The 24,049-nt window shown below is 33.8% G+C and overlaps 1 protein-coding gene across 1 annotated transcript in view; it reads right to left on the bottom strand.

Moving 5' to 3' along the window:
• The window catches only part of LOC118187038 (zinc metalloproteinase nas-4-like), a 72,111-nt gene that overhangs the window by 17,433 nt on the left and 30,629 nt on the right, over nt 1–24,049 (bottom strand). The window contains exon 4 of the mRNA XM_085821436.1: nt 23,430–23,505. Coding sequence (XP_085677562.1) covers nt 23,430–23,505 — 76 coding nt within the window. The remainder of the gene's footprint in view (nt 1–23,429; nt 23,506–24,049) is intronic.

Below are 24,049 nucleotides of genomic sequence, written 5' to 3'. Positions count from 1 at the left end.
AAGACCCGTTTTTGATGCTTCATCTTGCGAAAAGGAAAAAACCATCTTTGAATCAGTGTTTATTGAAAGGACCTAATTTAATAGAATTAGTCCCTGATATTTTAGACAGAATGAGATTTTTTCCTATTGGTCTGAGTGCAGACATAGAGAAAGCATTCTTGCAGTTGGGAATTTCTCCGAAGGATAGAGATTACTTGCGATTTTTCTATCCAAGTGATGAGGGAGAAATAGTGTATAGGCACTGCAGAGTAGTTTTTGGGATTTCCTGCAGCCCTTATCTACTAGGTGCGTCTATTAAATATCTCTTGAATAATTGTCCATCTGACTTTTTAGATGTGGCTGACAAATTAAAAAATTCGTTCTATGTAGATAATTGTATTACGGGTGTTGACAATATTGAGGAACAAGAGGATTTAATTCAAAAGGCCAAAAGTCTTATGTCGAGAGGCAGATTTAATTTAAGGGGATGGGAGAGCAATGTTGCTTCCAAATATACTACAAAACATTCTGGGGACACACCTCTTTTAGGAATACTGTGGAATTTAGACAATGATACTTTAAGGTGTAATATAAATGTAAATATGATAACTTGTGATACTAAGGTAACTAAGAGACTGATTCTGTCTATTGTACAATCAATTTTTGATCCAATTGGAATACTTGCACCAATAACTTTGCTTCCAAAACTTTTGTTACAAGAACCATGGAAGTTGAAATTTTCTTGGGACGAGGTATTGCCTCATGATTTTGTAAGTAAATTTTTTTGTGTGGTTATCTGATATACTTTTGTTGAAAAATGTGGCAATACCCCGATTCATTGGAACCTTTGCAATAGTTGAATTGCATGTATTTGTCGATGCCTGCAAATATGCTTATGCAGGATGTATTTTCGCGAGAAGTGTTGATTCATGCAGTGTAAAAATTACTCTCTTAAGAGCAAAATCTAGAGTAGCTCCTATTAAAAATTTGACGATTCCTAGATTGGAATTAATGTCCTGTTGCATTAGATCCCGATTATTATATTCTGTTTGTAAAGCTCTTAATGATTTTGATATAAATGTAACTTTGTGGTATGATTCCACAGTCGCATTATGGTGGATCAGAAATCCTGGTAATTAATCAAACTTTGTAAGCAATCGTGTTAAAGAAATTACTAAGTTGACAAAACCTGAATCATGGAGGCATGTGCCTGGTAATATGAACCCAGCAGATGTGTTATCTCGAGGTTGCTCTGCTAAACAAATGATTAACTCGGAGTGGTTTAAGGGACCTCTCTGGCTAAGAGAAAGCCCTGAATTTTGGCCTACCAATATTGTTTGTCAGCCGAGCGAAGCTGACTTGGAAAAGAGGAAGGTAAAACTTATTAATGTTAACTTTTCAGAGGATACCACTCGTTGGTATGCAGAAAGAGTTTCTGATTATGAGAAAATTATTCGTGTAACCGGTTGGGTGTTACGTTTTATTTCTAACTGTAGGAAGAAGTCAAATTTGTGTAAAGAATCTAAACTAACTGTTGCTGAAATCATAAATTCCGAAAAAGTTTTGATTGGGTTGGTTCAAAGCTCAAATTTCCCTGACATTGGAGCTCTTAATCCACTTGATGTATTCATTGATAATGAAAATATTATAAGAGTTAAAACTAGAATATTGGAACGTAAAGACAATTCTAAATTTTTAACACCAATTTTGTTACCGAGTAAATGTATCTTTACTACATTGTTAATTGAGTCAGTTCATAAGAAACATTGTCATGCTGGAACTCAAATGCTTCAATCTATTTTAAGAGAAAGATTCTGGATACTAAAACAACGTAAAACTGTGCGTAATGTGTTAAAAGGGTGTGTAATATGTCAACGATATAAAGCGAAATTGATGTCTTGCGAAGTGACTCCTCTTCCTGAAGATCGCGTAGGAGATTATAGGGCTTTTGAAATTTTGGGAGTAGATTTAGCTGGCCCATTGTTTTTGAAAGACTGTAAGAAGGTTTGGATGGCACTCTTCACATGCGCTGTGTACAGGGCAAACCATCTAGAACTGGTGACTTCGTTATCAACAGAATCTTTTCTTTTGGCTTTAAGACGATTCATAGCCAGACGTGGCAGACCACGAACCATTTATTCTGACAATGGGACTAACTTCCGAGGAACGTATAACGAAATGTCTAAACTTAACTGGGACATAATAGAGAATGAGGCAAAAATAAAGAGAATAGTATGGAAATTCAATCCACCAACAGCCTCCTGGTGGGGAGGTTGGTGGGAACGGCTAGTTCGCATGGTTAAAGAACTTTTAAGACGTTCTTTGGGAAAATCGGTTTTATCTTATGAAGAACTGGAAAACTTAATTTGCGATTGTGAGTCGGTAATTAATTCTCGACCTTTAACATATATTTCGGAGAACTCTGAAGATGCTATCCCTTTAACTCCGTCAATGTTTTTAATTGAAAATTGTACTTCGAATGTAGCAGATACAGATAAAATTGACTCTCAGCATTTTTTGAGAAGAATTAAATATCGCACAAAATTTCTTAAAGATTTAAGGAACCGTTTCCGAAAAGAATATTTGGAGCAATTAATAATGAAACAACCACAAAATAAAGTAACCCGGTTGCCTAAAATTGGGGAGATAGTCTTAATAAGCGATGATTTCAAAAAAACGCTTGTATTGGCCTTTGGGTAAAATTATAGAGAAAATTCCTGGTCGGGATGGCAAAGTTCGAACAGTTAAACTAAAAACTCAGAATGGGATTTTCATAAGGCCCGTTCAGCGTATTTATCCACTAGAGATACAACTAGGTGAAAATTATTTAGTTGAAACGCCTAACGTTAACGACGATAAGAAAAACGATCAGACTGACGTACAGCATATAAAACAGAAATTTACGTCGTCAGGATGGCTTGTTAAGAAGCCTAATGTACTAGACCTTTTTAATAGGATAACATATGTTTTTGAGTCGTTTGCCACTGACTCAAAAAGGGGGGAGGATGTTGCATAATCGAGAAAATATTGTTAAGAATTTTATTATTACTATTTTTATTATTATTGTCTATTTTTCAAAAGAGTGTTTTTGTTTTATTATTGTGTGAAGTTGTAACTATATGTCTTTTCTTGTGTGGCAACAACGCTTCTGTAATTCTTCAATTTGAACTTTTGGATGTGTGCCAAGTTTTATGGCGTAATGCTCTGGTGAGAGCGTCGATTGATTGTGTAGATGAAACATGTTGTTTCAGAACGTTATTTCTTTAAAATATGTAAAATAAATGTTTTGTTTTCTGAACTCGGATTATGCAAACGTTATTTAGTTTCAACACCATCCATTCCGTTTTACTTTTGAGTACATTTTCTCCACTGCATTTTGGTTTCGTTTGGTTTATTTGATTACGGAAAACATTCGAGGGCTATCTGCGTAAGGGGAGGAAGGACTTTATAAGGGAAGCTAACTAGTGTACACGTTATGCATGGAAAAAAAACACGAACACGCCCACGTCGTCAGCACGTTCGCCGGATTTCGAACCTCGGTCCGAACTCGACATACAAACCTCGGCGACATACAAACAAGAAGAAAAAAGAATACTATAACATCTAAAAATAAATTACATTCTTCGTGCGAGAGGCGCACGAGGTACTCGAGTCTGGTTTCAAATATTGCCATTCACAAATGCCTTAATGTTCATCTATTTAAATTATTTAAACTACAAGATTTTAATATTATTTAAAGCTGTTACAACCTCTCCCCCAACGGAGAGCCTTTTACCGAAGGGAAAAGTTCTGTAAATTTCGAAAGTTTATAAGCTCGGCTTGCTCAATTGCTTAAAGATAAAAGATAACTTCTCTCATAAGTTTTCAACTTTTCAGGCCGAAAATTTTAAATTTTAAACAAATATTTTTACACCACATTTAAATAGGAAGAAAATGGAACAGTGTTCAAATTAGTCTTCTTTTTTTTTTTTTTTTTTCTTGACGGCGCCTAGATCTCTTCCATGGTGGACCTGTTCCTCGGCTATAATTCACAGCAAAGCCTATCCTCAGTTCATCTGTGCCTTTCGGATAATATTCATTTGTCATTTGCTTTCGACATTTGTTTTCTTCGTCTATTAGTAGCGGCTTTGATATTAAATCGAAAGCCGAAAGATGACGATAACGTTGCATTGCAAAATGATTCTCAATATTAATTTCTTTTACGTTTTTCAAATTTTCGTAAAAATCTTCCACGTTTAATTCCGCTGATTTAACTTCTTCTTCAAAGATATCTTTGGATGATTTATTTTCTTCCTTCATCGGTTCCAATATCTTCTCTTCAACTATTTTTCTTTTCCTTTGAGCTCTAGTAGAAACGGCATTAAAATTGTATCACTAAGATTACGTTCAAAAGATAAACTAATAAAATAAGGCAGTTCAGTGTTAAAAGGAAGTAATAACCTGATATCACTAATATTACGTTCAGTGATGAACTAATAAAATAAGGCAATTCAATATTAACAGGAAGTAATAACCTGGTATCACTAATATTATGTTCAGTGATGAACTAATAAAATAAGACAATTCAATTTCAACAGGAAGTTACGTTCAGTGATGAACTAATAATATAAAGCAATTCAATATCAACAGGAAGTAATAACCTGGTATCACTAATATTGCGTTCAGTGATGAACTGATAAAATAAAGCAATTCAATATTAACAGGAAGTAATAATCTGGTATCACTAATATTATATTCAGTGATGAACTAATGAAATAAAAATACGCACGATTATTCGATCTCGGTCGGTGCCTCCAAAATAATTATGACATTAATTGTTGCATAATCGAGAAAATATTGTTAAGAATTTTATTATTACTATTTTTATTATTATTGTCTATTTTTCAAAAGTGTGTTTTTGTTTTATTATTGTGTGAAGTTGTAACTATATGTCTTTTCTTGTGTGGCAACAACGCTTCTGTAATTCTTCAATTTGAACTTTTGGATGTGTGCCAAGTTTGATGGCGTAATGCTCTGGTGAGAGTGTCGATTGATTGTGTAGATGAAACATGTTGTTTCAGAACGTTATTTCTTTAAAATATGTAAAATAAATGTTTTGTTTTCTGAACTCGGATTATGCAAACGTTATTTAGTTTCAACAGTAATACTTCTTTGGCGATATGAAGCAACTCCAATGATGGAACACAGCAATAACTTTTATTTAACACTCAAAAAAGGCGACATACAAACAAGAAGAAAAAAGAATAATATAACATTTAAAAATAAATTACATTCTTCGTGCGAGAGGCGCACGAGGTACTCGAGTCTGGTTTCAAATATTGCCATTCACAAATGCCTTAATGTTCATCTATTTAAATTATTTAAACTACAAGATTTTAATATTATTTAAAGCTGTTACATTACCAAATTGCATGGATGATAAATGCATGTCAGTGTAATGTAACGTAACGTTAATAAATTCCGCGGAAACAATTTGAACCTCTGAACGTATTTTTAAAGTAGCATAGATGATGAATTTGTGAGAGAAAATGGAAATTATTGTTTCTTGAAGAAGATAAATCTAAGATAGAGAAACTGTTGTGTACTTTAACGAAAAACTAAGATTTAATTTCGCCTAATTTTAAACTATATTTGGCTGTCAAATCTGAAAAAATATGTCAGATGTTAATGGTTTGACTAAGTCAGTAGAGAAAAATAATATTTACAGATACTAAATGAAATATCTTTGCCAAATATAATTTTTTGTCATGTTCATGAATATATTAATTTTTCAAACCTGAGAATCTTTAGCATCTTGAACAAAGCATTTCTATCATCCAGGCTTGTAGGATAATTTCTTACTGCATTTGTTACTTGAAGATTGCCAGTAAAATTGTAAAATGTATTAAAAAATCTAATATAATTATCTATGATCTATCTGGTTTTTAATGATAGTAAATGCTACATCTGTTGATCCAAATGAACATGTACACTCGTAATCTCAGTTAGCTTAGTGAATTACACAAATATCCATTTTCCAAGAAACAACCTAGATTTTTCATAGATACCAAAATTTTGTCCAGAAAACGCTATGCAAGTCTGCAGATGGAGAAGGATATTGTTTTCGACTTTCATACAAACGAAGCAAAAATACACTCCCGAATTTTCCAATGGAAAACGTTTTTTAAACAAACGTGTACAGTTAAAAGATGTATTATAGCTACTGTATTAGCCCTTGAGCATCAGGAATTAAATGTACGAATGCTATGAAACGAAATAATATTCTCTTTAGTTCTCGCCTTCGAAATTAAATTGCCGGATAAAAGACAATAACTGCATAATGTATGTTCAGCAATTGTGAGCAGACACAGTGCAACCGTGTTTCTCTGACTTCCAATCGGAACATGCTGTTGCGATGTAACGTTTTCGTGTCGAAATATAGGTTTTAAAACCTTATCTCCATTTTTAATCTCATAATTGTGCGAATTATAGTATTTTCGTAATGAAATCTAAGCACAGGAAACCTATACGCGTTTCTCTGAGATGAATTTCATTTTGGCCTGCAAGATCATGGCTTGATCAAATCAGAGGAGAATTTTACCGTTATAGGAGAAAGAAGAAATTTGGTTTTTTCCTTCTCCGGTAAGCATTTTGGTTCCTTCATATTCATCCTAATCCTTATCTTCTTGTTAATGTATGTCAACCAGTATACTGCGCAATATTTATCATAATTAACTTCTGAAAACGTTGGGCATTTGTAATAAATGCAGGCTAGTTTCAAGAGCAAAATATACCATTCATTTTGTAGTTAGTTTTAATAAAGTAAGGTTTAATGCAGGAAGGTGCGGAGAAAATATCCTCATCAATACTATAAATAAATAAATAAAATTCTGAGAAAGGGGAACTTAGGGAAATTTTCGTAAAAATCTTCCACGTTTAATTCTGAGAAAGGGAAAGATAGCGCAAAACAATTATTGCCTCTTCATACTGAGAGGGAAAATTCATGACATCAAAGAATGCAGACGCAGCCATATGAAGAGGAAAATGAGAATTCTTAATTAAAATTGTGAAATTCTTACTAACGAAAAATCTTTGGAAAATAACTAATTTTACCATTTGAAAAGCTGTTTTCATCATTTTATGTAAACCATTCGGAAGTATGACCCAGAAATACATCTCCGAAATTACCAGTGAAATGAATATATCTGAACAACATAAATGAAATAGAAGATAATTAACTTTTAACCCTAATATTTCTTTTCACTGTTCTCAATTGTTTTAATTTGGAATTATTTCAGGAAAAAAAAAGCTATAAATTGGCAGTTCCCTTTCAAAATTTCCTTATACCGAATCACGTGGTTTCATTATGTAAAGAAAATAACATAAGTATTTAATTTATAAAGGGGAGAAGAAATTATGTAATTAATATATTAGAAGAAGGAATTGATAATAAAATTATGGTAATTTATGCCAATAAAAAATATTATCGGCTTGCATTATGGTAATAGGTAAAACGTTTAACGTTTAATATTAAAAACTGATGAAATAAATGATAAATTTTGATACCAAATATGTAAAAAAAAGTAAATAGTACTTTCAGAGTGATAATACAATATGCAGATAAAAATACAAATTCTGTGCGATGTACGATATAAATAATATTCTAACCAGATGTTTTAAATGAAACATTCTTTTCTACTCTTGAGTTATCGAAACAATATTTTCGTCGTTGTTATAAAGAATTCAATTTTAAAATTCAAAATCTTGAAAGTCCAAAATTATCATAAGATCTGGAATTCGATTCTGTGCCTCTATCTTGTCTTTATCTCTTTCTCCTTTTTTCTGAATACCCAACGTCCTCGCATAGATGTCTGACATTTCGCATGTCAAACGCTCAGAGCAACTGAAATTTAAAACTGTAGATATTCCACAGAATGTAAATCTTTAAATTTAAACCCCGAATTTAGATTCAAGAGAGAGAAAATGCATTTGATGACATTCTGAATATATTTCCGTCTCGCAGTCTTTTAAAATCTTTTCTCCGGAATTTTATAAAGCACGTGACAGGAGTGCTACATGGTGTCTGGAATATTTTCGCCGGGCTTTCATCTAAAGTTAGAGTATTCCGGAGAAAGTTTAAGGTAATTAACATACGCTTTAAAGGCGCATTTGTACCACTCAACGCTGGAATAATTTAACATTAAGCAGATCACCGTCAAATACTGGAAGTTAAACGTTTAAAGCTGTTGAAGTCGTACTCAGAAGCACCCTCTTATACGTATTAATGCCGACAGAAATGGTGTTATGTTCAAAAGCATTTGCATGGAAGTATATAACAAACTACCTGCATGTGAAGGCTGAAATTTCCCGTGAAATTGAATTGAAAATTTTGCTTACGTGAGAAAGTTTTCAAGTGCACTTTAGAATTCCGAATACCCAGACTACGAGGACTAGAGTTTATGAGGACATTAGAAGCATTCAGATAATGGGATTGCTTCTCCTAGGACCAGGATACCGGTTTATAATATTGCAAATGGCATAGCTATATTTTGTCGTTTTTAGTATCGTATTTTAATAAAGTCAGACTGTTAGGTTTATATTAATTAACGAGTTATTATGATTTGAACCTTCACTATGACTTCTTTTTTTATGTAGTTCTTCTCAGAATGTAATTTAGTTGCTTGAGTATTTAAGCCGAGAGTTTGAATGCTTTATATAGAGAGCTTTAGCAGCCAGCTTTCCTAAAGATTATTCTGGCTTTGGAAATTTACTACACGAAGTTAAATATGCGCCGTTAATTAACTGGACCAGCTTAAATAGTAGACTATTTGTGTGGTATCCGACTCCGTTACTTAATTTTGAATTTCGACTATGTTATTTTAATTGCCCGCAAATCGCGGAGTTTGTTTTGTAAGCATGAATGCTTAGAAAAATTTAAAGAGTTAATAAAAATGTTATTTTAATCTCTTTAGGAATTTGTAGCCTTAATTCATACTGGAGCGATGACTTGCTTATCAGTCTGTTAGGGTCTGAAGAACAATGATTTATGCTTCTACTCAGTTAGAAGCCAACAAAAATTTATTTCATATAAAGCAGTTAAAGAGTTATTAGGGTTATTAATATTTTTTCGGGGGAGGAAGATCGTAAAATATAAGCAATGCCCTCACCGGGACTCGAATCTGGACCTCTCAAATACGTGCCGAGTGTACTACCGTTACACCACGAATACATATGAGAAGGAGGAAGAAAATACCTTAATTCCCAAATATTTTAGGATAGCAAACCCATTTAAAGTATTGCAAGTCCCGATTCTCAGGAATGTGTATTTAAAAATATTTTTGGACCCTGATTGTGTACTTTTTAAACAACCCTGCAACACCAAAAAAATTTTTCGCGACCTCTAGCTTAAAGAGCAGTGATTTAAGCATTATTGCATTTTTACTTACATAAGAATAACTCTTCATTTAAAAATTTAAAAATTATATAATTAATGCCATGCATAGGAAGCTATCTACTTCTCTCTCCAACTTTAAATGACAGCGCTTAAAGGATCGAATCTGATAAACTACTTTTCCTTCCTAGAAGTTTTCGAGACGTCTTTGCCATCAACAGAGTTTTAAAGTGCTCCTTTTCGTTAAACTCACAGACATACGACGTTCGGTTAAGATAACTTCAGCACACAGTCGGATAGCGCTTTAAAAAAAGCGCTAACGGAAGTTTATAAATATAGAAAACTAAGCCTCTCTATATATGATACGCAACTCCTTCTAAACTAATGCTTACAGCTCGATATTTGCATATTTTTAGCGACTACTGAAGACTTATCTTCATATCTTACATATTCATCAAAATTACTTTAATAACAGCTTCTTAAAATATTAAATTCTGCCGGCCTCTTCAATATATGATAAGGAAGGCGACAGTCATAGCACTCGAAATTTGCAAAAGGTATATAAGTATTTTTTGTAATTGTCTATGTATTCTTCTTGCAGTTGTAAAACCTGTCACTCTCTATAATGCATCCTGGAAGATGGCAATGAAACGGCTAAATGAAAGGTTGTTGCGACCAATCCTTATAAATGTTTTAATTAGCAAATATCCAGCCATTTCTTTATTCTTACACTTAAATTAACAAAAAAAAATGTAACATGTAATAAAAGCAAGCTTAATTTTACTACGCCTAAACGGAGCAAGCAATCAGGAACATTTTTATATTTGACTTTTCGTAACCGGCATAAAGGGAATTCAACAGCCAAAAGAAAGAATCAATCAGATATTTTTACGCTTTAATTTCGTTTCGGTCATTTAATAGGTACTTTAAATAGTATATTACACAGTAAAAATACATGTCCTATTACTGGCAACATAAGAACCAAGCCTCTCGAAAATATTTTTTCGCTCACAGCTTTAAATTCAACATTTTGTGCATCATGTTAGTTTTCTGGTATATAGATATCTGTGGGAGATGGAGTGTATTTCTTTAAAAAAATTTAAAAAATACGCATTTCGAAGATAATATTGAAGTTAGGAAAAATCTCACTATGCACTCCCTCCCTTATCTCTCTTTCTTTTATTGGAGTTTTTTTCTCTCCGAGGGCCGTTGTTGCATTACACAATGTACTAACAAGCATGACCGTTTTGAACCATAATTCACGCTTCTTCCGTCGAGCTGATCGTTGTTCAGTAAAACTGCTTTAAAACACTGACAAGCATGACAATTTCAAACACAATTCAGAGTTTTTCCGTCAAAGTGACGGTTGTTTAGTAAAACTGCTCTGTAATGGTACGGTCGGACAAATTGTTTGAGGAATTCTAGCCAGCTATTTATCATTCGGAAAAGAAAAATAACTCTGTTTTATTTTCTAACTTTTAACATATGAACATATTATGTTTTGAAAAGGTCAAAGTGTTTCATATTTGTCTAGTTGTTGCGTTCTGTTTAAAATTCACTAACAAGATACGTTTTCCAAGATATACAGCACAAAATAATAAGAGTATTAAATAAAAGTTAAAGAAGAGCAAGGACTTAAAACAGTAAACAGCTTAAATAAGCAACGTAGCAGACTTTCAGTTAATACGCATATGTAACAAGATGAAACACCAAAATAGCTTAGTTTGTTCATGCACATAAAAAAGCATCTTCACACGCAAATAAAGGCTAAAATTCTGCCGTATGGCCAAATTAGATAAGAACTTACTATACAGCCCTCACTAAGTTTGCATCAGATGAAATTCCACACAATGCAGCAATTCGTTCGGAATTATTAGGCTGTTCTAAACTCGCAATTATGTCCCTAGCAAGAATTCTTTTCCTTAAGCTCACTAAAATATTTATTAAATTCAATTCTTTCCTCTTCTAACCACTTTTATCGTTCAGGTATAAGCTAACAATATATTTTTTAAATGTTCATATTTTTAAAATATATAATTATATATATTAAAATATATAACTATTTACATTTATGTAGGCATTGATTGGATTCACTTATAACAATTTAATTTTTAACTGGCCCCAATTTTTCACAATTTCTTTGCGACATTGTAATAATTTGTTATCTTTTACATATGGAAGAACAAAATAACTTTAATCATGAAATGACTCAGTTCTTTTCTGTAAATGATAGGGAAAATAATTTTTTAAGTACAGGCTGTTGAATTACAAAATAGAGCTCATGTTAATGAGATGCTTTGGCACGCATTTTGTTTGCTGTAATTGTGAGATTGGTGTAATATTCCGTCCTTTGCAAGAAGCTGATTAATTAGTTTGGAAGAGGACGAATGTTTTCGGAAATAGAGTATGCTCCGCTTAATTTGATTGCGGTTACTGTTACCATTTGGGTATTTATATCAAATATCCAGAGTCTCGGCGTTGTTTATTTGTTTCGGTTAATATGATCCAAATATTATGGATTAAATTTTTAAACTGAACTAAAGTCCCCAAATAAGTTGCAAATAGAGTTCAGAAATTGCCCAGAGACAGAAAAATGTCGTGATGTAAGGGATTAAGTCGCCAAACTGCTTGGTTCCGATTTTAGGCGATTTAAATGCAAATAAAAAAAACACAGTTTGACGTAGTTTTTCAGTAACTTTGCTGATTTTGAAGGCGATCTGATAGCTCTCAAAATCATAGTCCCTCTTCCTCAGAGCACCCCTTCCCCAAAAAACTGCAGATTTTTTCCCCTCTAAAAACATCTTCGCCAAACTAAAAATGCTTTTTCACCTAATTTAAAATTTTACATTGGAAGTTTTTTTTTTTTTTTTTTTTCAATGAGGAATGTTCTCCGAGTATTAAAACTAGAGGTACAGCAACATAGTTCAAATAATTGCTTGAAACATTCATAAATGAACTTTAGCATTTTCTTATTAAAACGCAGTGAAAGTACCTATTTTTATATTTCTAGTTACATTTAAATCAAATTAGTTTATACTGCATTGTTATTTTGAAGGTCATTTCTGAACTGAGCAGTATAACTGGTAAATACATTTTTGAAGAATTTATCTATTATTCTTTAACTCCATCCAATGACTGTCTTCTTTTTATGGTGTACATTTTTACATTTCATTTTTACATTCAATGTGCATTATTTTATTCGAAATCGCCTATTTCCTAGCAAACAAATGCAGAAGTTCACATTGCAGCTCCACTGGAGCTGAGACCAACATCATCAAAGCGTTGTTGTTATGATGGTAAATATGCTTGAAGACTAGTTCTTAACATAAAAACAGTAACCCTCGGAATAAGGACCAAGGCATTTTGGTTACGAATTACCTTTGAAAAAAATTACAGTAACCTTCACATAACTGAAATAAGAAATGCAATAAATAAGAGACAAGCATTAGCTGAAGAACTAGAGAAATATTATTAAGGATTAAACAAAGAATTAGATCAGAGTTATGAACAGTTCATAAAAAACTTTTATATTAAAGACATTATGAACATTTCATACCCAAACATTTGCATTTTTTTAATTAAAATGCTGTGAAAATACCTATTTATATTGTTTCTTCATATTTATATCTTAAAATAATTAAATTCCCTTTCTTTTCTAACGAAATTTTTTCTCATTGCCTAATGTTATCGTCAATAAACCTGATCACGTTAAGTACCACATAACTGTACTAATTGATTTGATGAGGTTTCATTCGACAACATGTTTTGAACACTGCTATATTGTCTGCTGCACCTTTAAATGTCTAAAAATTTCCTTCCTGTGCGGCGACATTTTTAGATCGGGGTTTTTTACAGATGAGGCATTATTTCATCTTCGTGGAATGTCTGTAACAAAAATCGGTGAACATGAAGTTCTGCATATCTGCATCTGTTTAATTAGTCTCCTTTGCCCTTGCGTGGATTGGTGATATGCTTGTCGTGTCAAAGTGATAAATAATCGGGCCTTTCTTCTTGTAATAAATTATCGGACTTTGAGATCTATCAATATATAATCTTGAAAGTCATTACTCTTATTGGAGGAGAATAAATATCATTATTAGGTACTGCAGGTGGCCCTTTTGATGTAATCATTTTGTTCACAGATATTTTGATAATTTTAAAGAATAATCGCATTAAAGGATGAGCCAAAATTCAAAATATCATTGAAGTTTTCCTAATTTGATATAAATATATTAAAAATATAAAAATACTTACTTTAATAATAGTATTTTAGTTAGGAAAACTTATTAATAGTGGCTTGAAATGTAAAATTTCGTTCGTGAATTTTCCATATTCAGAATGTTCTATCCAAATTATTTGATGGGTACGTGTTCTTACTAGGATAGCACCTCTCATCTCAGCACTTGTAGCAAACTCATTGAGTTCATCATCATCTTAAGAAGGCTGATTACAAGATAAGTTTAGTTTTTTTTTTTTTTCATAAAGCTACTAGTAGATATCTTCTTTTGTCATCAATACTGCAGTTTGAATTTTTTTAATCGTCAGTATTCATCCAAGCATTAAATTCATTAAAATGCATATAAATTGGATACATTTCTTTTTCCTTCTTCACCTTCTTAAATTTCTTCATTTATTAAAAGACTTAATACTTAAAACAATTCTTTACAGTTTTTTGAGACGTGACTCCAAGAAAATTCCATCAAGAATATTAATTTTCCTTGCCAACTCATTTGCGTTTACATCCGTATCATTACTGTATAAAGGAATCTAGCATACACTCGTGGGCAACATTGAGAGAATTTGCACATTATGGCGAATTTTTGAAAACATATGAGATATATTTCAATGAAATTTGGTATGAGTATATATATATATATATATATATAACAGAGAAAGAGATGTACCATTAAAAAGTTATTTTATGTATGCATGATTATCGGTGAAACTCATAGCGGAAAACTTTTAGATATTTCGCCCTTAACAAAAAATTATGTAATTAAGAATTAATTAATTGTAAATTAAGCTTACTACAGGCGAACCAAGATCTCAGCACTTGTAGCAATTGGTTTCTCAGCTAAACACTTTTTGCATCTCCAAATATTACAATTGGATGACTTTTTCTGACTAACTAACTCGCATGGTATCTAACATTTTTCACAAATCTATCCTTCAATAATCCACAATCCATCAAAAATCCTCTAAAAGGTTCATACTCTCTTGTTAATTCATACATAAAATATCTTTTTGGTATACTCGGCTTTCCCAAACTTTAAACGCTTGTTTGAAAATTCTCACCTCAAATTTTTCGTTAAGATCTCCTGATGCTTAGTTACGACATCACTAACAGCAGGTTTACAGCAAGCCTACTGTTAGCTAAATTCAAAAATCTCACCTCCAAAGCAGCCAAAAATCTTATCTCCAAAGCAATATCCACCAAGATGTCTGAGAGTTAAATAATCGCCGATAATAGTGTTACGAATTTTGTATTTAGATACATTAGTAGAATTATAATTAAAATTGTATTTCCTCATGCAATGCAGAGCGAGACAGATTTTAAGAAAAAGCTATGTCGCAAGAGTAAGGATACGGGATCACGTGCATTTAAACTTCGAGTAAATGAGTATCTCGGTAATTTGTATTTGAAATTGAATAAATGCAATTGACCTCTATTAGCTGCAAATGTTAGTTGTTACCGTAGTTTCACAAGTTTACGGTTGTTTACATTGCATTTACTGAATGGTATGGGTTACCACATCCTATTATTTATCGCTATGTTTGGCGATATTTTTTGGTGAAAAATCTGGATGGGCTATACTAAAGGATAGCCAATGAGATACATTCCGATGACCTCAGAGATCACGTGACTTATGTACAGCTAATGTAAATAAGAAGGTCATTCTGCCTCTTCTCCTACGGAATGTATCTCATTTTTCCTGGTGAGCAATCGAACCGTTGCTGTGGGAAGCATGATAAAATCTGTTCTGTTGCCACCTTTCTTCCTCTAACAAAGAGTTACATCTCTCGTCTAATTCTTTCTTGTAAACCTTAACGTGTTTCTCTAGTCATTTAGCTAATGTTTTCGTCTCTTATCTATTGCATTTTTTATTTCGATAATGTGGAGGTTATTGTAATTTTTTGCAAATGTAGTCCGTAACCAAAACGTATTTGGTTCAAAGATTACAATTTCTACGTCAAGCGCTGGTGTCCTAGCACGTTTACCATCATAACTACAAAGATTTGATGATGTTGGTCTCAGATCAAGCGGAGCTGAAATTCAGCACCAAATTTTTGATTATTTGTTCTAATTTCATGCTAAATTTCTCACTTTTTTATTAGGTAGTAGATTATTTTGAATAAAATGATATACATCAGTGATGAGATGTAAGACTTTACACCATTAAATTAAGACAGTCATTAGATGGATTCAGAGAACAATCAATAAATTCTTCAAAAATGCATTTACCAGTAATACTGTTCATTTCGTACAAAATTATAGAAGACATTTTAATTCGTTCTTATGCTACTCGCAATCTTTGAAACCAAACATTTGTCACATAGCATATTTTCCCCGCCATGTATAACACTATAAATGGCTGTATGTGTTTCATTTATTCATTAATATTGCATTTTATGTTAATTTTCTTTGTTTGCATTGTATATATATATCTCTTCATTACACATTCCATTTTTACTCTGTAGTTAAACTGCTTTCCGAGTTGGCATTTATTCTGCAATCTACATTATTGTGCCTTCATTTGAACGCACAAATCCTCTGCTGCCACTCTCTTGGCTAATTGACTAAAATGATCTGCCCACTGAGACGTTATTTCTCGCAGTCTAAAACAGCCCACAAAATGCTATATTTAGAAGTATGCTTCAAAGTATCAGTGGGCGTATGTATGTATGAAACCGCGGTTATATTTGTAACACTCGTAAAGAGATGAATTATGGAACTCTGAATATCGCCATCTTCTAACAAGGGAGCAACTCAGATTTTCTGGAAAGCGCTATTTTACACTGGTGAAATAAATTAAGAGAATTTTCATATTTGATCTACGATCTCCAGAACTACTGGACAGATTTTAATAAAATTTGGTGTGATTATATATTGATATAATACAAATAAAATAAACAATCAACAGTTATAACAGACACACGTGTTCGTGTGTAACACTCATGGGAGTCTGAAGGTCTGAAACAGTAGTTACAGAAGACACAAAAGAAATGGGTTAATAGGGGGTATAGTCCCCTCTTACAGCCACACAGGCCTCGCAGTGTGATGTCATACTGGAAATAAGGCAGTTTATCAGTGCCTGTGACAACTGGTCCCACTCATTCAGCAACGCTGTTTTCAGTTCCTGGATGGTTCTCGGAAGGGGGTTTCGAGTTGCAACCCCAGAGCTTCCCAGACATGCTCTATAGGGTTGAGGTCTGGAGACCTGGCTGGCCAATCCATCTGGCGAACATCCTCATTCTCGAGAAATTCGTCGACCAGAAGAGTTCTATGTGGCCTCGCGTTATCGTTCTGTAAGATAAGCTCGGGGCCCACTGCACCCTGGAAAACGCGAACATAGGGCTCCAAGACCTAATCCCTATACCTAACTCCGGTCACAGAGCCTCTGTCAAAGACGTTGAGAGGTGTGCGGTCATCCAGCATGATGCTTGCCCAGACCATTACACCACCACCGTCATAATTGTTGATTTCGTGGATAGATTTCGTGGAAAGGTAGAGGGTCCCTGGCTCTCCCCATATGAAAGTACGGCGAGAATCGGTGTTTAGACTAAAACGGGGCTCGGCGGTGAACAGAACGGTCGTCCATTGCTCCAATTACTATGCTGCCTGCACCATGCTAATCGGACTCTCCTGTCTGAAGACGTGAGCGGGACGCAAACAGTCAGTCTTCCGGCAAACAACCCTCTCTCATTCAGTCTTTTGGAAACAGCCCCCTTGTTGCACGGGTTTCTGTGGCTGCATACAGGTCCCGAAAGTGTTGAGAAGCTGCAGCTCCTATGTTACGCCTCGCTAAAATGGACAAATAGCGATTTTATCTGCCCATCGTGGCTCTTGGACGACCTTGCCCAGGCCTTATTCTCGATGGATCCAGTATCCTGGAACTGTTTTCATAGATTACACACGACGCTGGGCGTTAAACTGAACTCTCTGCATATCTGGACTTGCGATTGGCCTACCTCTAGCCTCCTCACAATTCGCTACCTCATTCCATCATCTAAACTTTGGTGGTTACTCAATTTTGCTGTTCCGATGTGAATTGAACCGATTGCTGCAAGATAACACCGAGAAATTCGCCGAGGTGTGCTAGCGAACGCAATTCGTGTTACCCTCCACATGGTTATAAAATCTGTTTTTCTGGTGGCTTCGCCTACACTCACGTTGTACGCTCAGGTATCTGACGTACAAGATTTGCATTTTTATCTAGAAGCAGTGGTTTTTCCTTCAGTTCAGTTCTTTTCATGCAATTAGATAAATTATGCAAATCCTCTTAATTTATTTCACCAGTGTAGTACGGCAACTCTGCTTAAGCAACTCTCAATATCCAAGAAACTCTCGTGAGCAGAAAATATTTGCCTATTGCTGCTAATTATTAGATTGAACGGTTTCATTCGTCTACTCTTCAACTGCAAATGCGTTTACTAATAGAATTATTTTTCGGAAGTAACAATCAGCTCGTAAAAATTCAATATTTTTCTTGATTTGATAACTGTGTGGTGTAGTGGCCGAAACCGCTACGCAAACCCTGGTTTGTGACACAGGGTTGGCATGAACTTCAAACTCAAGTTTTAACAATAACATGAATTTTAATAAGATGAAAACCTTAATAGTTGCATATCTTGTCAATGCGGGATATTTAGTCCCGTAATTTCAGGATTTTGTTACAGGAAAAATGCTCTAATGCATTATACAAGAGCAACAATCGTTCTTAACTGGCTAACATGCCCATGGCTCTAAACAGGAAAATTTCCCTCTTCTCAGGAAACCCCCTTATATATCTCCCTGTGTTTATTTGCACTGACCTCCCGGGGGGATGATTCTTTCACTCATACATAACAGACTGTCCATGAACCTGATTAAAAGACTTTTATCTCTTTGTTCACTGGAGTGACCTACGAGGCTGCAACCGGAATCATTAACAAAGGTACAGAATTTCACCACTGATCTGAAAACTATTGCACTCTAAAATCGCTCATCCTAGACAAAGAACCTTTATGCATGAGCGATTTTAGAGTGCAATAGTTTTCAGATCAGTGGTGAAATTCTGTACCTTTGTTAATGATTATCATTAACAAAGTCATTTATCACAATGGTCTCAAAATTATTATTTGGCATGAACCATTACCTATTATTGCTGCAGGCCCTATTACCCATTTTCTTTAGGATATCTAATTAAGGTTAGACTAATACAATAGTACTAGGGTTGTCAGTGCTAAACTATCCCGCTTTCTAATTGGTCAAGCAAAGTGAAATTTGAAGTAAATATTATTAAAAATTTTTATGAAATGTTTGGTATAAATAATTTTTTATTTTAAATGCCAGAAAAGCAATAAGATAAATTCTGGGCTTCCTAAAGATATTTCTAACATTTTATTGATTAAAAGAATTGATCATTTACAAAATGAATATTATAGTTGATTATACAGCAGTTTAAGTAGAGTAACCACCAGTCTTTTATCATAATGGAAACTATTGTAATTATGTTGTTATATAATCAAAAGTTTTTTTTAATTAATTCTAGGATGAATTAACGAATTCTAGAACGAAATCGAAATGCTAGGTAATAAATAAATAAATTTATTATCACCGTATTCATTCGTGTATTTTCCGCTCTTTTAATATTAATTTAACCGCTCGAAAACCAGCAGGGAAGAAACATAATATGTACACTATTTCTAAACAGACGGCTTAAATGATAAACATAGCACATTAAAAAGCTCACATAAAGACATAGTATATTACGCATGTTACGCATTTCAGTGAAATTAGAAATTTCAATAACGCTCTTTTCACTTACACAGAGTAGTTTTTTTATTTATTCATACATTTTACATTGCTACCATAAATCAGAATTTTCTAAATCACATACTAAAAAAACTAAGGAGGAAAATTCCTCGCAACGAAAGGAATATGCGAATAATTACAACATTTATGAAAAATTTTTCAAGGTAAATATTATTAAGTACCATGCCATAAAATTCTTTTCATATCACTTTCAACATAAGTAATATAAGAAAAGATCTCGCCAGTTAGTCTGCAGCTGTCTGTTGCCGTAGAAACGAAGCTTGACCCATTTTCCGTAGGGGTGTCTTGAAGACGAATGATAACTCTTTTCCCTTCAGCCAGCAGTCCCCAAAAACAAAATAACAATAAAGCAACCCTTGGTTCGCCCTTATTTGAAATATACTAGCCCTGTTGCTATTGCGATCACCACCAGCTAGACACTGCATCACTCATATGTCTGTGAAGCATTTTAAAATTTGTATGAGTTAAATTACGCAACCAATACTAATGAAATTTTAAAAATAAAGGCTTTAAAAAAAATTTAAATCTTTATTTTAAAAGATAAAAAATAGCATGAATTAGCACAAACATTAGCATAAATTTAAAAAAAGAAAATTCTTGTCTTAAAAAAATTGAAATGATTATTCAGCGTTTAATGAACTGAATTTTAATTTATATTGGCCTTATTTGGCGATTTTATCTTTCACTTAGGTACTTACTTCAGTTTGAAAAATTCCTTTATCATATTGATCGATTTGTTGATGATAATAAGGGAAGTATTTTATACGTTTTCGTACACAAATGAACAGGACCGGTAGTTCGAATGATATTAACTGTCACATTAAGCGATGCAGCGGTATTAAGTCTTTTTCATTTGCTGAATAATTTAAAACAGCACAATATATGAAAAGTGCAGTGCCTTACTGTCAGTTATGTGAATGCATTCAGACTAGCCAGTCAATACGAATGGTCCAGTACTATCTGTCTACGAGAAGGCCAGCACCCGCCGCAGTGTCTAGCTGGTGGTGATCGCAATAGCAACAGGGCTAGTATATTTCAAATAAGGGCGAACCAAGGGTTGCTTTATTGTTATTTTGTTTTTGGGGACTGCTGGCTGAAGGGAAAAGAGTTATCATTCGTCTTCAAGACACCCCTACGGAAAATGGGTCAAGCTTCGTTTCTACGGCAACAGACAGCTGCAGACTAACTGGCGAGATCTTTTCTTATGACAGACAAACTGTAGTCAAGATCTTTGAATACTGGAAATTCAATTTCCGGATAAACGGATTGGCTGCATGATTGTTTTTTATGCTACCCCACCTTCAAACAACCACTGGGTGGTCTAACAATCTCAGCTGTGGATGTTTAAAAAACATGAACCTGGGGTTTCTGTAACCACTGGGAGAGGGGTAAACTACTGGGCTTACTTCCGGTTCAACGGTTGGGCTACAGGGCAGTCGGTGTTAAAACCCGGTATTGCAATCGGAAATTTGATGACCAATAATTATGCAGATTCGGGAGCTCCTCTCTACGTCCCTCGGGGTGTGCTTAACAGATGCAAAAAGTCCTGGTGTGATGGGGCAAGGTAATGCGGCAAGTTTGACAAAATGACCCCTTTCAGATGAGCTTCAAGGTGCGAGTCTTCTCCCGCCAGATACAGAAAGAGTGACGAAGATGTGCCAAAGTGATCTAATGGCGGAACTCGTACACATTTACTTCCTTAAGCAGGTATTCCAAGTGAGCTTTTCAATTTTCAGTTAATCTAATATACTATAGCATTTAGAATAGCCTACGAAATCCTGTAGAAACTGTAAACGCTTTGTTCTAAACTGATGAATTGCATGATCACTAATCTACTTCTAGAAAAATTATGCCTAAGCAAAAAAATTAATTGTACGCAATAATTTGCAAAATTAAATGTGCGTAGCTGGATAACCTAATACATTTGAACTTAAAACAACTTGTAAATTTAAGGTTCTGTTAAGAAATTTTTTAAGTTCTATTTCATTTAATAAATATCGAGACCTCAAGCACTATTTAAAATATCATTTACTTTACTCCGAAATAAAACCTGAGCAAATATTATTTTATCGTTTATAAAACATTCCTCCCGTTTAGAAACAGAGAAAGGTTATAACGTTTAATACATTATTTTCAACAAAAGTTTTATCATTCTTGTAGTAATAATAACAAAACTGTGCATCATCAATTCTGTTGATAAATATTGTTAATATTTATAATATAGTAATACAAATTTAAAAAATTCTACATTTTATATATTCCTTTTTAGGAGAAGTACATGCAAGAAAAACATAATTAAGTATTAGTAAATAAACATATCATTTATTTAAATTTAAAAACCTTAATCCTTTTGTTCTCATTCAACTTACATTTTGTGTAACTCTTTATTTCCTATGGACTTCATTTCCTTAATGAAGCGAAAAATGCAATTTTTTCTAAAGAAATTTCAGAAAAATAGCATTTCCTTATTTCATCTCTAAGAAAACGACGCTGTGCATTTTGATCTCTTAATCCCTATCTAGTAGTAAGAACATTATTTTCTCTGATGAATAGCATGCATGGATTAACAATGTGTAAACATTATTAGAAATTTAACTTGGCTCCTATCGAAATATTCTGCATCATATATTCCTAAATAATCAGAATACATGCCAAATGCATGGATTTTGGGGGGGGGGAGTGTTATTTTTTAATGTATATTTTATTATTATTAAACTATATTAATGATGTTTATGAACTGAAATTTAAGTAACGAAACGATTTGACATGTTTGCAAAATAGAAAACCGAAGCGAAATTTCACGCTGCTTACATATATACACTTTTTCGAAAAAAAGGAAAAAAAAAGAAAGAAAGAAAAAGAAAAAAAAAAGTGTTCTAAAAAATAATGCGGTCATCTCGACATTTCATATGCAAACTCTTTCATACCAACTATGCAAATGATTCAACTTTTAAAGCCATTGAGTGCTAATTTCGGTCATAGCCCGCGTTTCTAATGTGAAACTAGTATCCTTTAAAACAGGGGATAGTAGCGGACAGTTAATTTTTCCCCGTTGTTTTTCGGGCTGCAGTTCTCGGAAGACACAAACAATAATGCAGTTACGACGTTGTTGAAGACTTTATAGACAACTGGACGACTTCGAAAGTGAAACCTGCATGTATATATGTATATAACCTGTCGCACAGTATGGAAGCAAGCAGGCTGTTCATATCGAGCAATAAGTCGCCACGTGTACAGTAGTGACACGACTGGGCAAAGGTTCTATCAACAGTGGTTTCTGCAAGGCTCTGGAAGGTGAAATCAAGGCTTTGGAAGGCGAAAGTGAACAAATTCGAGCCAAGATAGGATGACTGTGAAACAAATAAGATATTGGCTCATACAGTTCATTCATAGTGCTAGACTCATACAGTTCGCATATCTCCCAACTATTGATGGCCAGCAAGGTCACCACACCTTTCACCAATCAAGCATGTATGGGAAATGGTAGGCCACCAGATTCAGGTACCCCCAAAATGCCGCAAATCTGTAGCAACAGGTGAGGATTGTCTAGCAGAATATATCGCTGGATGAGATTAAGAATTTTTATCATTCCTTACCTGAACGTTTACAAACATGCATCGTCGTCGAGGGGGATTGAGCAGTTACTGATTTGAACATTCATTGTGCAACTATTAGCCACTGATTAATCCTATGAACTTGAATTTTTAATCATTTCATTACCTGTATATCCGCTTTGCGCATATTTAATTTAAAAAAAAATAGTCACTTTTTCATGATCCTTGTTCTTCCTTCCCCCCCTTTTTTTTTTGAAAAAAGCATGTATATTTATGTGTGTATGTGTATACTATAATTTTCAATAAAGAGAATATTTTATGTTCTTTTTGTAGCATACTCTTAAAAAGTCTTATTTCTTACATCAAATAGAAAACTTCAATATTATTACAATTCTATGCCACTGTATAACTGTATATCAAAAAGCACAGAACTGGCTAATCATTTCATAATTATAGCAAACTTCAATCTGATGAAAAAAGATGAACTTACCATAAAAAAACGGAATAGAATACGGTACTCTTCCTTCTGGCCATTTAAGGTTCTCATTCCGAATAGCATTCAACCCCTAAATATGTTACATAAGTATTATTAAGCAAATACAATTTCAATGATAAGAACTTCATTTATCAATAATCTGTTTGCAGAGAGATTAAGTAATTTATCGGAATAGGAATAGGGGAATACGAAAAATCAGCGAGCTCTTCTCGGAGCTTTTGAGTTTTTACTTTCAATTACACTTCGAAGGCACGCTGTTATAGCAGAAAATTCCTTACATTTTTCCCACTTAAAGGGCAGCTAGGGAGTAGGGGACCCAGTCGTTAAATCCAGGTGGATATGGACTATCATCTACCTCATTTTAATTCAGGCGCCATTTGTAGCGATTTTGATTTTTTAGAGCCGGGAAACATAAGAAATCAGCGATTTCCTCGGTGGTTTGAACTTCGGACTTCCCGAGCTAAGTAGAACGTACGTCCAGTTACACCACGAAAGCACGCGATAAAGAAAAAGAAAATTTCCGACATGCTAGAACAAAACATTGAAACACTGAACAAATTGTAATTTCTTTATCCTGCAATTAAAATTACTTCATTTTTTTTTGCAGTTTCTAT

The sequence above is a fragment of the Stegodyphus dumicola genome, chromosome 7 (genome assembly GCF_044657685.1).
Source record: "Stegodyphus dumicola isolate Sdum_Otavi_A_Nest chromosome 7, ASM4465768v1".
NCBI lineage: Eukaryota > Metazoa > Arthropoda > Arachnida > Araneae > Eresidae > Stegodyphus > Stegodyphus dumicola.
Note: the sequence above shows the minus strand (reverse complement) of the source record. Positions and strands in the feature narration are given on the sequence as shown.